The sequence below is a fragment of the Peromyscus maniculatus genome, chromosome 3, assembly GCF_049852395.1.
Source record: "Peromyscus maniculatus bairdii isolate BWxNUB_F1_BW_parent chromosome 3, HU_Pman_BW_mat_3.1, whole genome shotgun sequence".
Lineage (NCBI taxonomy): Eukaryota > Metazoa > Chordata > Mammalia > Rodentia > Cricetidae > Peromyscus > Peromyscus maniculatus.
In genome coordinates this window covers 142,237,472-142,254,343 of record NC_134854.1, presented here as the reverse complement: position 1 = coordinate 142,254,343, position 16,872 = coordinate 142,237,472, and the positions used below count along the sequence as shown (strand labels likewise).

General features: G+C 40.9%; 1 protein-coding gene and 1 pseudogene across 10 annotated transcripts in view; one reads left to right on the top strand and one right to left on the bottom strand.

Moving 5' to 3' along the window:
• Erc1 (ELKS/RAB6-interacting/CAST family member 1) overlaps positions 1-16,872 on the top strand; it is a 332,548-nt gene that overhangs the window by 21,858 nt on the left and 293,818 nt on the right. For 9 of the 10 annotated variants that reach the window (XR_013050122.1, XR_013050121.1, XR_013050124.1 and 6 more), the window contains one exon: positions 4,409-5,229. Coding sequence is in view for 6 of the 10 variants with exons in the window: in XM_042273983.2 (XP_042129917.1) it covers positions 4,561-5,229 (669 nt within the window). In the remaining 4 variants the exon portion in view is untranslated. The remainder of the gene's footprint in view (positions 1-4,408; positions 5,230-16,872) is intronic. The other variant, XM_076567798.1, reaches the window with a different exon arrangement.
• On the bottom strand, positions 10,248-10,885 carry LOC102914049 (caspase-6 pseudogene; annotated as a pseudogene).

Sequence of the window (16,872 nt, the reverse complement as noted above, 5' to 3'; positions counted from 1 at the left end):
CAACTTTGTCTCTCTCTCTCTCTCTCTTTCTCTCTCTCTCTCTCTCTTTTTTTTTTCTTTCTTGTTCAATAATCCATTAACTCAAGTTTGTGCTGTCCATATACTTCTGGGGGTTGAACCACACACTGGAACATGGTCACCTAAAGGGGACCATACCCTTAAAGAAAACTGACTCTCTTCCTCGAGAAGCCATCAACTGTTCATAGCTCCTCAGTTAAGGGTCTGTGAAGGGGCTTTTGAAGCCCTTCCCACTCAGTGTTAGGATGTTGACTGGCTTGATCGTGTGTCGGCAGCCACAGCTGCTGTGAGTTCAATAGTGTAGTGGTCCTGTCAGCCGAAGACACTGTTTCCTCTGGGTTTTCCCTGACCTCTGGTTCTTAAAATCTTTCTGCCTTCTTTTTCTCGATGATCCCTGAGCCTTGGGGATGGGGTGTGATACTAATGTCCCATTTGGGACCAAGCATTCCACAGTCACATGTTCTCTGCACCCTGGCCAGTTGTGAGTTTTTGTGCTAACCACATTCACTGCACAAAGAAACTGAGAGTGACAATACTCCACAGATAGAGAAAATTTAGAGGGCAGCTTGGTATTATGTCTGTTTACCAAAATAATTTTTAAAAAGAGTAGTAGGTTCACCCCGGCCTGTGAGCTCCTCAGGCATGGGTTCTTGGGCAGATTTGCAATACCAGGCATGTGTTTCCTTCTGTGGAGCAGGTCTAAGTCCAACCAGAAAGTGATTGGTTATTTCCATAACATCTATGGCAGCCCCTTTATTGCTGCTCACAGATGGGGAATATTGTTGATAACTTTTATTTTCCTCTAATAGCCAGCCTGCATAGCACCTATTATGAGAACTAGGCACCAAGGAGGAACCTTCTTGGTCTTTACCAGCTTGATTTGTGTTCTGTGACCAATGAGTGTCATGTCTTCAGAAATCAGATCTTACCATTAATATCGGCCATCAACCAAAAGCCTCTATTTTATTTTTCCAGTTCTGTCTTTCTGAGGCAGAGTTTTGCTGGATAAACACACACACACACACACACACACACACACACACACACACACACACACACACAGGTTTGGAACTTGCTTTATAAAATCTCATGTTGGCCTTGAACTCGCTAACCTCTTGTTTCATCCTCCCCAGTGTTTAGGATTACAACCATGCTCAGCTGGTTTGTTTATTTTATTTATTTTATCTTTACTTTTTTGAGATGTGGTCTTACTATGTAGCCTAGATTGGCCTCAAGCTCTGGGTCTTCCGACTCCCTATAGCTGCGATTATAAGCATGTTACTATGTCTGCCTTTGTAATAAAGTCAGTAGTTCTTTATGAGAATATGATGATCTGATGTGACTTTGTTTCCCAGAATTTTTCTCAGAACATTGTTGGGCAGTATGCAGTATCTTTTGATCATGCACATTATTTTATTAATGAAATATATGATACTTACACTCAGTGTTACACATGAAAGCACTGGGTAACCTTTTATCATGACAGGTTTACCTGCTAAGTTAGTTTAAAAACAGGGAGGCAGGGGCTGGAGAGAGAGCTCCATGGCTAAGAGCTCATACTTTTAAAAAAAGATTTATTTATTATTTTAATTAAGTGTATGTGGAGGGTGGGTATATACACATGAATGCAAGTGCCCACAGAGGACGGAGGTGTCTGATTCCCCTGGACATGGGGTTACAGGCAGTTGTAAACTGCCTCATGTGGATACTAGGAATCAAACTCAGGTCCTCAGGAAGAGTAGTATAAGACTATATACTATTACAGAGGCCCCAAGTTAAGATCCTGACCTCCATATCAGGTGGTCTACAACCACATCTAACTGCAGCTCCAAGCGATCTGACAACCTCTGAGAGCACTTGAAGTTGCTTGTGTATAACCACACACAGATACATAATTAAAAATCTTTTAAAAATTAGTTTTTGAATTTTATGTTATAAATGAAGGATTATAGACTTGTAATTTATCTTGCACTAAAAATAGTTTTAAAATTATTTGCTTTTACTGTATTTGATATATGAAGCTTTGTATGACTGTATGACTGTGTGTCCATGCATACCTGCCTGTAGAAGCCATAGACTTTGGATCTCACGGAGCTGGAGTCACAGGCATTTGTTGCGTCACCCTTTGTGGGTGCTAGGAACTGATCTCAGGTTTTAGGGAAGAGCAGGAAATGGTCTTAACCACTAAGCCACTTTTCTAGTTCCATCATTTTTTTTTTTAAGAACAAGATTTACTTATTTTTATTTTATGTGTACAAATGTGTTGCCTACATGTATACACACTACATGTATCCCTGGTGCCCATGGAGGTCAAGAGAGGGCATTGTATCTCCTGGAACTAGAGTTACAAATGGTTGTGAACTGCTATGTGAGTGCTGGGAACCAAATCCGGGTCCTTTGAAAAGCAGTAAGTGTTCTCAACTGTTGAGCCATTGCTCTAGCCCCTCCTTTTAAACATTGATTCTGTGTGTATGTGTGGGTATGCATGTGAGAATATGAATGCCTGCATGCATGCACATGTGGAAGTCAGAGGACGACTTTGTGGAGTTGGCTTTCCCCCTTGACTTTTATGTGGGTTGTGGGGATTGAACTACTTTCACCAGGCTTATGTTAGGTATTACTTTCTATTGCTGTAACAAAACATTACAGCAAGGTATCTTGTAAGAGTTGAATTGGCATTCAAGTTCCAAGGGTTCAGAGTCTGTAATGGTAGAGTGAAGACCTGGTGTGGGGCAACTGGGGCAGCAGCTGAGAGAACACATCTCAACTCACAAGCCGGAGAGGCAGAGAGCTAACTCAAAGTGGCCGAGTCTTTTGAAACTTCAAAACTGGTCCCTAGTGACACACCATCTGCAACAAGGAAGGCCATTCCTCCTAATCCTTTCCATACCAATGGGGACCAAGTATTTAAGCATGTGAGCCTGTGGGGGCCAGTCTCATTCAAACCACCACATGTGGCAAGCACCTTTACCCATGGCCTTCCTTTTGTTTTTTTTGAGACTGGTTTCAAGATGTAGCCTTGGCTGCTGTCTTGGTATTTGGCTTATAGACCACATAGACTTCAAATTTGTGGTGATTCTCCTGCCTCTGCCTCCTCTGCTCCTCCACCGTGCCTGGCTAGTTTGGCTATTCTTGTACTTTGAGTCCTACATTTGAATTTCAGAGCCAGCAGTTTTGAATTGTGAAAAGTCCCTGGGATTGTGCTAACAAGCTGGGGGAAGAACTAACCCTTCATGGTATTTGTCCTCTCATCTGGTAGCATGGATAATAACCATTTATTCCTTCATTCATTTATTTATTATTTATTCTTGAGGTATTATTTCATGTCTTCCCATAGAGTTTTAAATGCTTGAAGATTTTTGTTATGTTTAAGGTCCTTTATAGTTTTGTTGCTGTTAGTAGGATTTTATTCTTTTGAGGCAGGGTCTCATATATGTGAGTTTGTAGATGATGATGATGACCTTAACCCAGCTGTTTCTACCTCTGTGCTGCAGTGATTGGCATGTTGTGTGTACAACATCCATTTTATGCGGTGCTAGGGCTCAGACCCAGAGCTTTGTTCATGCTGGGCAAGTCTTGTTTCCAACTGAGCTATAGCCCCAGCCTGAGTTTCTTTATTTTTAAATTAAAAGCTCATTTTCTTCTCTGTCTCCCCCCCCCCCCCCCCCCCCCCCCCGTGTGGGTGGTACATGTTTGAGTGTTGGTGGTGGTCAAGTTCAGGTGTTGATCCTGGCTTTCACCTTGTTTGAAACAAGTTGTCTTGTTCTTCAGCTGGCCCCTGAACTTGTGGGAATTTTCCTTTCTCTGTCTCCCATCTCACCATAGGAGCAGTGGGATTTCAGATGCATGCTATTGCATATAGCTCACTGGGTTCTGGGGATATGACCCCAGGTTGTCATCTTTGCATGGTGAGCACTTTACCCACTGATCCATCTTCCTAACTGTAAAAGCTAGTTTCTAATGGTAATTCCCAGTGTACATGAAAGTATTGGTACTTAAATATTAATCTTGTGTTGGACTCTAGTATATTTAGCTGTTATTAGTTCTGATAACGTGTTGAAGTATTAATATTTATATATTGATCTTATGTCTGACTAATATATTAAGTTCTTTTATTAGTTCTGATAATGTCTCCAAGTGTTGATATTTATACATTGATCTTACGTGAATAATAGTCTGAGTTCTCTTATTCAGATATGTCACTTTGTAATTATGAGTTGATATTCTCCCTTTTTCAGTTAGAAAAACATAACATTATGGGTTATCTGATTTTAAAGCTGTGAGAATACTCAATGAAAGAAGGTTCTTCCCCCAAATAAAGGTAATAGCACATTTCTGAGAAGGGAAATATTTATTATTGGGGATTTAATGTGTGATCTTTTCATTACAGATATGGCATAAGATATTTCTTCGAGATTGGACAGCTGGTGACCTGCTATTTCTGATGGCCTTAAGCTGACTTGATAGCCATAGAGAAACCTCACGGAATTGTGTTGTTTTCTGCTTTACACCATTTCTGGTGCCGGAGTTCACCCTGCAACCATGTATGGAAGCGCTCGATCGGTAGGGAAAGTGGAACCAAGCAGCCAGAGTCCTGGGCGATCACCTAGGCTTCCACGGTCGCCTCGCTTAGGTCATCGGCGAACAAATAGTACAGGAGGGAGTTCTGGAAACAGTGTTGGAGGTGGTAGTGGGAAGACCCTTTCAATGGAGAATATACAGTCCTTAAATGCTGCCTATGCTACATCTGGCCCTATGTACCTAAGTGACCATGAAAACGTGGGTTCAGAAACACCTAAAAGCACTATGACACTTGGCCGTTCTGGGGGACGCCTGCCTTACGGTGTTAGGATGACTGCTATGGGTAGTAGCCCCAATATAGCAAGCAGTGGGGTTGCTAGCGATACCATAGCATTTGGAGAACATCACCTCCCTCCTGTTAGTATGGCATCCACTGTACCTCACTCTCTTCGTCAGGCAAGAGATAACACCATCATGGATCTGCAGACACAGCTGAAGGAAGTATTAAGAGAAAACGATCTTTTGAGGAAGGATGTGGAAGTAAAGGAAAGCAAATTAAGTTCTTCGATGAATAGCATCAAGACCTTCTGGAGCCCAGAGCTGAAGAAAGAGCGAGCCTTGAGAAAAGATGAAGCTTCCAAAATCACCATTTGGAAGGAGCAGTACCGAGTTGTGCAGGAAGAGAACCAGGTTAGTTCATTTGTATATTTACCTTTATGGGCTGAACCCGTGTCTACAGGTAAAGGAGGCATCCCTTTTCTGTGCTGTCGTAGATTTCCCCCATCTTCGTTCCTTTATTTTTTTATTTATCCTTTTTACTTTAGAATTCTGTTTTTACTTTCTTAGTATTTTCAGATTTGGTCATATACATGGTCTACAGGTGTGTTCAAGCGAAACACTCACACACGTAAATTAAAACAAACAGAAAATCTTAAACTAGGTGGTGGTGGCATATGCCTTCAGTCCCAGCACTCAGGAGGCAGAGGCAGGCGGATCTCTGTGAGTCTGAGAACAGCTTACGGAGTGAATTCCATGACAGGCAGGGCTACACAGAGAAACCCTGTCTCAAAACAAACAAACAAACAAACAAACAAACAAAATTCTTAAAATGTTTTGAGTACTGCCTTGGCTACATAGTGAGTTCAGGGCTAACTTGGGGTTATATATTGAGACTTTGTCTCAAAATTAAAAGCAAACAAACAGGACTGCACACATAGTTCAGTGGGAGAGCAGTTTCCTAGCATATGGTAGCAGATTCTTGGACCTGACTTGCTGCCTTAGATTGTTCTGAGTGCTCCAGGGACTTTTTGGTGACACAGTTACATTTGAGTCATCTCGGCCCTTGTCGGTAACCTGTCACACATATTCTTGTAAGTAACCTTAATAAAAAAAAAACCATTGGTTTACCAAAGTGAGTAAATAAAAGTTTCAGTAGTCAATCCAGAGCTCCCCCCCCCCCCCCCACCTCTTCAGTATGTAGCTTAGGCTGACATGGAGCTCTTCTGCCTCTACTCCTAAATGCTTAGATTTATGTTAGCTTTTCTCACCACCAGCCTTAGATGATCTCTTCAAGAGTAGGTTCTTTGTCTCTCAGGACATAAATTTAAAGCAGATTTGGTGTTAACCAAAGATAGTATTGAGTTACCTACTCATCAAAGTGCCTTGCTGAAAATATAATGACCAGTAAGGTAGTTTTATTGTCAAGTGACTTGGAAATGTCTATTTTACTGAAGAAAAAAGTAATTGGAATATTTTTTGATTTTGAAATAAAATATTTTCTTATGTCTATGCTTTCGAAAGTATGGGTGTTGGGAGAGAAATTGAGTGCAGTATCCTTTCTCTAATTATGCTACATTTAAAGGTAAAATATTTAATCTTTTGAGAAGACAATTATGGGTACTTACCAGTTTTCTGGAAAAGAAATGGTCCACAGGTTTTTCATGCCAAGAAAACCATTCTGTGCTGATGAGGGTGAGCACCGCCTTATCTGGGTCCACCCTGGCCTAATTAAACACCAGTGCACACCAGCGCTGGCAGAGACATTCTTTCTGCACCACTGTAATTACCACAGAGTTCTAAAATTGTGTAACTTTGGTCCAAAAAACAAAGGGTGCAATTTTAAAGACAGTACAGTGAGATACAGAGACTGAGAATGCTAATTAATAGATTATAGTCAGCTAGCAGTGGCCCCTAATTAAATAGTGCCTTCATTATCCTCTTCATAGCTCCCAGAGGTCAGACAGCTTTCATTTGTAAAGAAGACTGCTTTATTAGACTTCCTAGCAATTAAATACATTTCTGTATTTCAGTTTGAGGTTGGGGATTTTGGGTCATTTTAAATGTTTGATCTGATTGAGCTGGGTCCAGAATCCTATCAGTATAAAAACATATTTGCTTAGGATTGCTTGGTGTGCCTGGTTCATTATTATAGCATTCTCATGGAAGCTTGTTTCTAAAATAAAATTCTCAGATGTTTTTATATCTCAGATGCCTTTTGTTACTTTCAGATAGCTGGCGATTGCAGAATTAGGAATGAGTGTGTGTGTGTGTGTGTGTTGTGCGCATGCACGAGCACACCTGTTGTATATCTATGTATATCCATATATATTTTGACAGAGAAGTCCTTTTCTTCTAAATTATGACTAAGGGAGACTTTAGTGTAAGCTTGCTGGAAAAGAATGAAATCTTCCTGTGAGCTTTGTGCAGTTGCAGAACTGGTGAGAGCTTTTGGATAAATTACATCTTAGATTTTATTTTACTTATTTATTTAGTTTTTTTTCCAAGACAGGGTTTCTCTGTGTAGCTCTGGTGCCTGTTCTGGATCTCGTTCTGTAGACCAGGCTGGCCTCGACTCAGAGAGATCTGCCTTGCTCTGCTTCCTGAGTACTGGGATTAAAGGCTTGCGCCACCACCACCCGGCTTAGATTTTATTATAATCAACTATTGCACTTTTTATTTTATTTATTTATTTATTTTTTTGGTTTTTCGAGACAGGGTTTCTCTGTGTAACTTTGCACCTTTCCTGGAACTCGCTGTGGAGACCAGGCTGGCCTTGAACTCACAGAGATCCGCCTGCCTCTGCCTCCCAAGTGCTGGGATTAAAGGCGTGTGCCACCACTGCCCGGCCTATTGCACTTTTTAAAAAAGGGTTGTTTGGGCTGGAGAGATGGCTCAGAGGTTAAGAGTACTGGCTGCTCTTCCAGAGATCCTGAGTTCAATTCCCAGCAACCACATGGTGGTTCACAACCATCAATAGTGAGATCTGGTGCCCTCTTCTGACACACAGACACACTGTATACAAAATAAATAAATGAATTAATTTAAAAAAAAGGGTTGTTCATTTATGTATATGCATGTTTTGTCTGCATATATGCCTGCACATCAGAAGAGGGCATCAGATCCCATTAGACATGGTTATAAGCCACCATGTGGTTGCTGAGAATTGAACTGAGGACCTCTAAAAGAGCAGAGTAGCCAGTGCTCTTAACCACTGAACTATCCCTGCAGTACCTTGTACTTCTTTCTTGATTATGCCTTGTTAGAGTTCTGTATGTTGAATTTAGTTAGATGCTTATTTGATGGCAGAAGAGAAAGCTCAGTTGGTAAAAGACAAGTATGAGGACCTGAGTTTGATCCCCATATCCCATGTAACAGATGGATATGCTGATGTGCACCTATAATTCCAGCAGAGAAGGAGACAGCTTGCTGCCCAGCTAGTCTGGTGGCATCCACAAGCTCAAGGTTTAAAGAGAGATGCAGTCTCAAAAAATAAGTTGGAGAGTCATTCTGGAAGACATCTGACATCAAGCCTTAGCTTCTATATGAACACATGTATATGTGCTTGCATACTTACATGCTCACATATTTTGCACATACATGTGCACACATACACAAAATAATTATTTTAATGTTCTTTTACTGAAATTTTGTTTGAACAGAATATTCTGTTTAATATTGTAGGATGGCAATTTTTTGATTGCTTTTTGCTTAAATTTTGTGTGCATGTGGGTGCAGACATGCATATGCCATGGTGCATGTATGGAGGTCAGAGCACAGCTCTTGGGAGCTGGTTTTCTTTCACGGGGTTCTGATGGGCACACTCAGGATCTGGAGATGAATTCTTTTGCCTGCTGAGCCATCTTGATAGCCCTAATGTTTTCTTTTTGCAAAGAATATTTATTCTTTTTGGAATTTGAGGCTTCTTCTATTGAGGTGCTGAGGATTGAATCCAAGGTCTTCTACATGATAAACAAATGCTCTACCATGACTATACTCCTAGCCTAGGATTTTAATTTTATTTATTAGACCTTTGCATGCATGGAAATATGTAAACATCTATTAGACATTTCTTCTTGTAGAGTTATATTTGCTTACCTGGAATGTAGCAGGATAATTGGGAAAAATATTCAGTGACTCAAAAAAGTTGCATAAATATCTGATATGGTTTACTTGTAAAGAAATTAAGGATATTTTCCAAAGAATTGAAGTTTCTTAGTCTGTTCTTTCTCCTCTTCAATTCCATGGTGTAATTTAAAATTTAATTTTTGTTCTTTAGTTTTCTGAGACTGGGCCTTATTACACTGGCTTTTGATTTTTCTGCTGGGCATTGAGTACTAGGGCCTTGTTTGTGCTGGACAGGCGCTGTTCCACTGAGTTACAACCCACTTCTGGTTTCATTACAGCACAACAGGATTGTTGTTAAGGATTTGCTAATTTATCATAAATTTTCAAAACAGCAGCTTAAGTATGATTTGGAAGACTCACTTTTTATTCTCTTGGCAAAAGAATCAGGAAATGTGTTTAGTCATTAGAGTAATCCTTAGTTTTTGTGTTACTCAGGATGAGGGAGCCCGCCTGCCTTTGGTTGGTAAGCAAGCCCTTCATCTCTGAACCTTCCTCGGCCCTAGCTATAGTGATACCCTCCATTCTGTGAATCCCAGGGGCTCAATTCAGGTTGGCATTTTTTTTTTTAAGATTTCTTTATTTTGTGTGTATGGATGTTTTACACATGCATGCACGCACGCACTCACGCACACACCGCAAGTGTACCTGGTACCAGAAGAGGTCATTGGATTCCCGGGAACTGGAGTTAAAGATGTTTTGAGCCATCTTTATGGGTTCTGGGAATGGAATCTTGGTTCTTTGCAAGAGCAACAAGTGCTCTTAACGACTGAACCATCTCTCTGTTCCCCAGGTTATTTATTTATTTATTTATTTATTTATTTATTTATTTATTTATTTATTTATTTAATTTTTCGAGACAGGGTTTCTCTGTGTTGTTTTGGTGCCTGTCCTGGATCTCGCTCTGTGGCCTAGGCAGGCCTCAAACTCACAGAGATCTATCTGCCTACCTCTGCCTCCCGAGTGCCGGGATTAAAGGAATGCGCCACCACCACCCAGCGCTGCTATGGCATTTTAAACCTTAAAATATTTTACAACCAGGTGCTGTAGGAAAAGCTTCAGGATAAGCTCCAAACCCTGTCTCGAAAACAAAAAAAAAACAACCCAAACAAAAAAAAGAATTTTACATTGATAGACCAAAGGCTTCAATGGACTGACAGCTGTATGAAAGGGAAATATGTGTGAAATATATGTAGATAAGACAGATGGCTTTACTTACTAGATTAGGGACAAAACTGCAGCCTCTTAGCAATGAGGCAAAGCCGGTTGTACCTGGGTTCTTGCAGAAGTCCATGCAGCACTGAGCATCAGTGTGAGCAGCACCTTGAACTCTGAGGAGCTGCTGTCCTAGTCAGCATCTCACACAAATCCTGAATGTACCAGGCGCCATTCACAGTTTCTAGGTGAGAGAAATACCCTTCTGCAACAGAGTAACACTGTGAGGAAGTCTGCCCCACTAGGGGCATGTACACTGAAGCAGTAGCATACCCATGCTACCCTGTTGTCCAGCCTGTCTTTCTGCTGACTCACCACATCTGGAGGAACCACTGGGCACATCATCCTGCCTTCTCCGACCAGGTTCTGCACTGGTCTCCTTTGAACAAACCAGTCAATGTTTGAATTTCAGTTTTGGCGTCATATGTGTAAATATGGTTGGTTGCCCCCGCCATGACTCAGAAAGACACAGGAAGCCATCAGCATCTACCTCATGATTTTGGTAGTAGTGCTTTGGGATCATTAAATCGTTTCACTTCAAGTCCTAGATCTGAAAACGTTCGAGTCAGGTTGTCCCTGTGTGCATTGTTGCCCTGCCTCTCAGAGTGTCAAATGCCAGAAGAACCTCTTGTGATTGAAGATTAGTGCAGTTCTTCACCTCTTGTAGTCCAAGTGTACTGTTCTGCCAGATCAGACATTTCGCTTTGTAGAAGGCATCTGTTCCTGTCATGTTTTGCTCTCACCTGTGGGCAGTCTCTGTAATGTATTTTCTTAGAAAGTGTTACCTATTTGATAGAGGAATCAGTCCATGGCCAGTGGTGGCTAGATAGCTCTTTGACAGCTGTCTACATTCTTTAAGTCATTCTGTTATTAAGCGTGAGTGAAATAAAAGGATACTTGTGAATAAATAGAAGTTTGCCTCATTCTGCACCCACTTACCTCTTTTCTTTCCTCCCTACCTCCTCTTAAAACTTTTTAACATTAAAATTTTAATTTTACTATTTTCTTTGTGTGTACATGTGTATTTGTGTGTATATGGGCACACACATGCCACAACATGTGTGTAAAAGGCAGAGGACACTTGAAGGAATTGGTCTCTTATGTGGGAGTCTGCTGGAGTCCACCTCTGACCTGTCAAATGGTTCTTTTTTTTTTTTGGTTTTTCGAGACAGGGTTTCTCTGTGTAGCTTTGCGCCTTTCCTGGAACTCACTTGGTAGCCCAGGCTGGCCTCGAACTCACGGAGATCCGCCTGCCTCTGCCTCCCCAGTGCTGGGATTAAAGGCGTGCGCCACCACCGCCCGGCTCTGTCAAATGGTTCTTGTAGGGAGGCGAGAGGAATGAGGAAATGATAGATAGAAAGATAGAAAGGGACGATAAGAAAGACAGAGACACATGATAGCTTCTGGAGGGCCCTCCTGTGTCAATACCCAGTCGCCTTGAGGTTTATTCTAAAGGGCTTTTTATACACTGCCAAGGGGAGAGGCAAAAGACCTCCCCCTTTCAAGATCAAAGCACAACGTTCAGCCAAGTGTAGACCCTTCAAAACACCTGGTAAGCACGCCTGTGGCCAAGTCAACCCCTTATGCAGACCTGCTGGGTAAAGCAAACTCAGATTCTCGGCCCTTGAGCAAGGTCTCACTAGGGAGGCTCTGTGGGCCTCCGCACTCGTATTTCCCCCATCTGGGTCTTAGGAGTTGAACCTAGGTCAACAGGTTTTGTGGCAGCTGCCTTCACTTGTTGAGTCACCTTGCTCCCCCCTCCCCCCCAGCTTTATTGAGGTATAATTGAGTTTACCCTTGGAAATATTATTTCTTTGTTTGGAAGAAGAATTTGAAGACGCTGGTAGTAATTTGGCCTCTGACATACATGCTGTTCTAGAGCAGCAGAGGTGACAGGAGGGAAGATGACAGGGACCTCTGGGAGAGGAGGTGAACGTTGGTGAGATGGCTCTGAAGAATGACTTGGACAGGGACTAAGAGCAAGAGGCCCGTGTCTGTGGCATTACTGGGTTAGAATTTAGTTCAGTGTTTGCATGTAGGTCATAATGTGACCAATGGGTCCTTGGATGTGAGTATTATAATGTGTGCATGTTAATGTTGGGGAATTTACTAGAGGTTCAGAAGTAGAGGCTGGCGTATGCACCAGAGCAGTGCCAGGAGGGAGAAACTGTTAGATGGCAGAGCTTTACATGGATTTTTTTCATCCAGATAGTTTTTCTGTTTTGGTTCAATAAATTATGGTATTTTTCTTTGAGGGCAGATAATTTGACAATCTCTGAACTTTTCTGTGTCTGTGGTGATCTCTCCTAGTCTTCCATTCTAGTTAACAAGTACATTGGAGTTTGTTTGTATGATGAACTAGGAGGAAATTTCTGAAAACAAGAAATATTGCAGAAAATGTGCTTTCAGTGAAGAAACAGTTTTGTATTGGAAATGTTCTGTTCTTCCTCTACAGACAAAATTAGAAATGCTCTTATGAACCAATTTTATGCTGCTGTGTGCATCTCTAAAAATACTCTCCCCCCCCTCTGAAATTGGGGAGTTAATCCTTAATACAGATTAAATACTTTCACTTATCTTTGTTATTTGTACTAATGTTCATTGAAAATTTTTCTTTAAACTGGGTGTAGTGGCAAGTTTCAGATCAGCCAGAGCTGTTACAGAGAGAAACCCTGTCCAAAAAAAACCAAAAGACAAAACAGACAAACTATATATTGTCAGTCATACACCATTTTTGTTATGCTAAGTGGGAAATCATAAAATGTTTTATAAAAAAAAAGAACAATAATTACACCTTTAAATGTTAGTATAAGTAACATTTTAAAAATGTAACTAACATTTTTTTAAATGTTCAAACTGTGTCTGATAGCTCATGTTTATTTCTTTAGTGTCTGGTAGTTTGTCTTGAAGTAGATGAAGAAAATTAATTAGACCTCACACAAATAGGTAATCAGAAAAGACAGTGGCTTTGGATAGTTGAGGGTTTGCTTTGTCTTTGTCTTTTGAGACAGGGTGTCTCTGTGTAGTCTGGCTGTCCTGGAACTCACTCTGTAGACCAGGCTGGCCCCAAACTGTCAGAGATCTGCCTGCCTCTTCTGGGATTAAAGGCATGCGTCACCACCACTGTCTAGTTTATAATTGAGGATTTTTAAGAAAATTCAGAATTCAACAAGTAGTACATTTATTGAAATATACCTTGTATATCATTAAATATGGTGAGATTAAGCATATAATTCAAATTTACTGAGTCATACAACTATAACCATATAGTCAATCATAAGTCATACAATCATAATTGTAATCCAGCTTTAGGTATTGGGAATGTACTCAATGGTAAAGCATCACCTTGGTTTAGGCTCTGCACAGCTGAAACACACCCAAACAACAATAAGCAGTTTTAACCTATACATATCACGTGGTAGTTTCTTTTTTTCTTTTTTGGTATTCTCTGTATAGCTTTGTGCCTTTCCTGGAACTCACCCTGTAGACCAGGCCGGCCTCAAACTCACAGAGATCTGCCTGGCTCTGCCTCCTGAGTGCTGGGATTAAAGGTGTGCGCCACCACCACCTGGTGAGGACAATAAACTTTCTTTCAATTGTTGCAATGTTTAAGCGAGATTAAAGGAAATAGTATGTGTAAAATTGTGGATAAGAGGCTGGGTGTGGTGTTGTGTGCTTTTAATCCCCCTACTTGGGAGGCAGAGACAGGTGGGTTTCTGAGTTGGAGGCCAGTCTGGTCTGCTGAGTGAGACCCTGTCTCAGAAAACAAAACAAAAAAGCATGGGCAAGACTGTCTGACATAAATATGCAATAAATGCTTTAGTTGATTGAAAAGTTAAATATTACATGAATGTAAATTTTATGTATTTTCAAGTATAAATGTACATTATAGTCTGCTACTACAAGAAGGCCATCAATCGCACGGGACATGTAAGGCCTTTAAGAAAGTGGGTCACAATGTGTAATAAACATTGTAGATAACTAACTTGGATAGCAAATCAGCCTTAATATTCCTGAAGGAGTTACCAGGAACTTTGAGTAGGGTAATTAGTTTGCAGGGTTTTCAGTTACAGTGATGTTCATTATTTAACATTTTTATTTCCATAATGACTCATCAGTGAATTATAAAGTGCTTTCCCAAAAGGAATGTAATACCGCTTGAATTTTTCCCCCTGCCCTGAGTGTGTGTCGTGATCTACTGTCTCGCCACTCCTGGGGTAAGGAGTTTCTGGCTGGTTATTTAGAACAAAACACTGCCAGTAATTTTAACTATGTGTTCGTGTGTGAAGAAAACTTAACCTCCTAAAGGCCATGGAGATCTCTTTAGTGTAGTCAGCATTTAGTGCTTACATTTACTCACTCTGCCATTTTAAACTGTTCGATTTTCCACTCTTTTTAAACCTTGAACTAAAAATTTTGCTGAAACTTTGTATAAATGCATACCACTATGTTCACATTTTAATTATTTGTTTCATTTACATTAAAACTGGCATTACATGTTGACACATCTTGATTTTTATGTATTCTGCAATAGTTCTGTCCATGAAAATGTTCTTGTAATGGTATTGTTGCCAAATATGTGTCTGAGTGTTAATAAGTATTTCAGATGCTACTAATCACTGTTATAGAGCACTTGTGGATACCACAGTAAATACTTTTTGTTTTGGTGTGTGTGTGGTGTATGAATGTGTCCATGTGGACTTGCACATGTGTGTGGCTTTTATGTGGAGATGAAAGATTGACATTGGGTGTCTTTGTCAGTTGTTTTCCACTTTATTTTTAAGTTTTTATTTATTTATTTACTGGGGGGGGGGTTGGCACATGACACAGTGCATGTGTGGTAGCCAGAGGATAACTTGTAGGAATTTGTTCTCTTTTTCTACCATGTGGGTTCTGGGGAATGAACTTTAGGCTTGGTAGCACATGCCCTTCTCTGCTGAGCCATCTCTCTGGCCCTTCACCTTATTTGATTGCAGTAGGGTGTTTCATTGGACCTAGTTCATCTATTCAGGTAGCCTCTCTGGCCAATAAGCTCCAGGGATCCACTTGTCTGCCTACAAACCAACCTCCCAACCCACCCTCCAACCCCCGTCCTATGCCCAGCTTTTTATGAGTGCTTGGGAATTCAGACTCAGGATCTGGTGCTTGCTTGACAGGCACATTACCAGGTGACTCCTGCCTCTCTAGATGCTTTTCTTTACATTCTTTAAATTTTTTGAAATTATATAATTACATTTCCCCCTTTCCTTCCCTCCAACCCCTCCCATACACCTTCCCCTTGCTCTCTCTCAAATCATGGCCTCTTTCTTTAGTTCTCCCTATATGCAACCTGCTCAGTGCATATAATGTCACCTGTATGTTTATGATCTCAGAGCTGACCACTTGATACTGGATACCCAGTTGGAGGGCCCTTCCCCGATGGAGACCATTTCTTCTATTCTCTGCATTCCCCGTTGTCTGTAATGCTCTGTTAAGGATCGAGACCCCCAAAGCTTCCCCTCTTTGATGTTAGCATGCTCATTGGTGTTGTCATTGTTCAGATCTTGTTTAGGAGCCATGTTGATGAAACTTAATGTGTGTAGGCTCTGACATTTCTAGGAGATACAGCCTCACAGCAAACTCCCTCTTTGTCTCTCTTTTGAGTTTTTCTGTTCCCACTTCCTCCAAGATCCCAGAGCCTTAGATGCAGGAATTGTGTTGTAGATAGAGCAGCTGGGACAGGACACCACAGGATCTCATATTCTGTGCATTTTGGATTGGTTGTGGTTTGCTGTAATAGTCTTGTCTGTTGCAAAGATAAACTTCTGTGATGAGGGGTGAGAACCACACTTACCTGTGGGTATAAGGTTAAATATTTAAAATGTAACTAGTAATTTGCTAGCTTAATAAAATGGTAGTTGTAGATTCACCTCTAAGATCCACGACCTCACTAGTTCTGGATGGTTGGATGGGTTTCTAGTACTAGGCATAGATTCCTCTTGTTGAGTGGGTATATTATTTCTAATCTTCACAGTAGTCCTGTAGGTAAGTGATACTGTCGACATTTATAGATGAACTGAAAATAAACAGAGGGACATCTGGATTTTTTTGTAGGTCTCACTTCTGGTTAGCAACAGATATTTCTCTGGTTACAAAGCCAACTAAAGTGTGATTTTGATATTTTCATTTAAGCACAACAGAGTGAAATGTTGGTGTGTGTTTAAAATATTTATTGGGGCTGGAGAGATGACCCAGTGGTTAAGAGCACCTGTTGCTCTTGCATAGGCCCTGGGTTCTGCTCCCAGCATCCACATAGTGGCTCACAACCATCCCTAACTCTAGTTCCAAGGGATACAATACCCTTGTCTGGCCTCCATAGGTACTCAGCATACATGTGGTGTATATATAATCATCTAATCAGAATACCCATACACAAAAAAATAAGACAAATAAATTTAAAAAATTAAAATATTTGTCAGCAAGACATCAGGGAGAGTTTGTGAACCTCTAGTGGGTTGCTTCTGATTGACCTGGACCAGCAGTTCATTCTTCAGTGACATGGTCCTGATGGGGAGGTGCCAGGGAATTGGAAAGCTAGAAGAGATTATAGGTGGGGTCACTAAGTCTTGCACAGACTTTGTCTTATGCACACAGGTTTATTAAGAAGTTTTAAAAAGTACTCATTAAGTGCAGAGACCACATTAAGAGTCATCCATATTTTAATTGAAGATGATATTC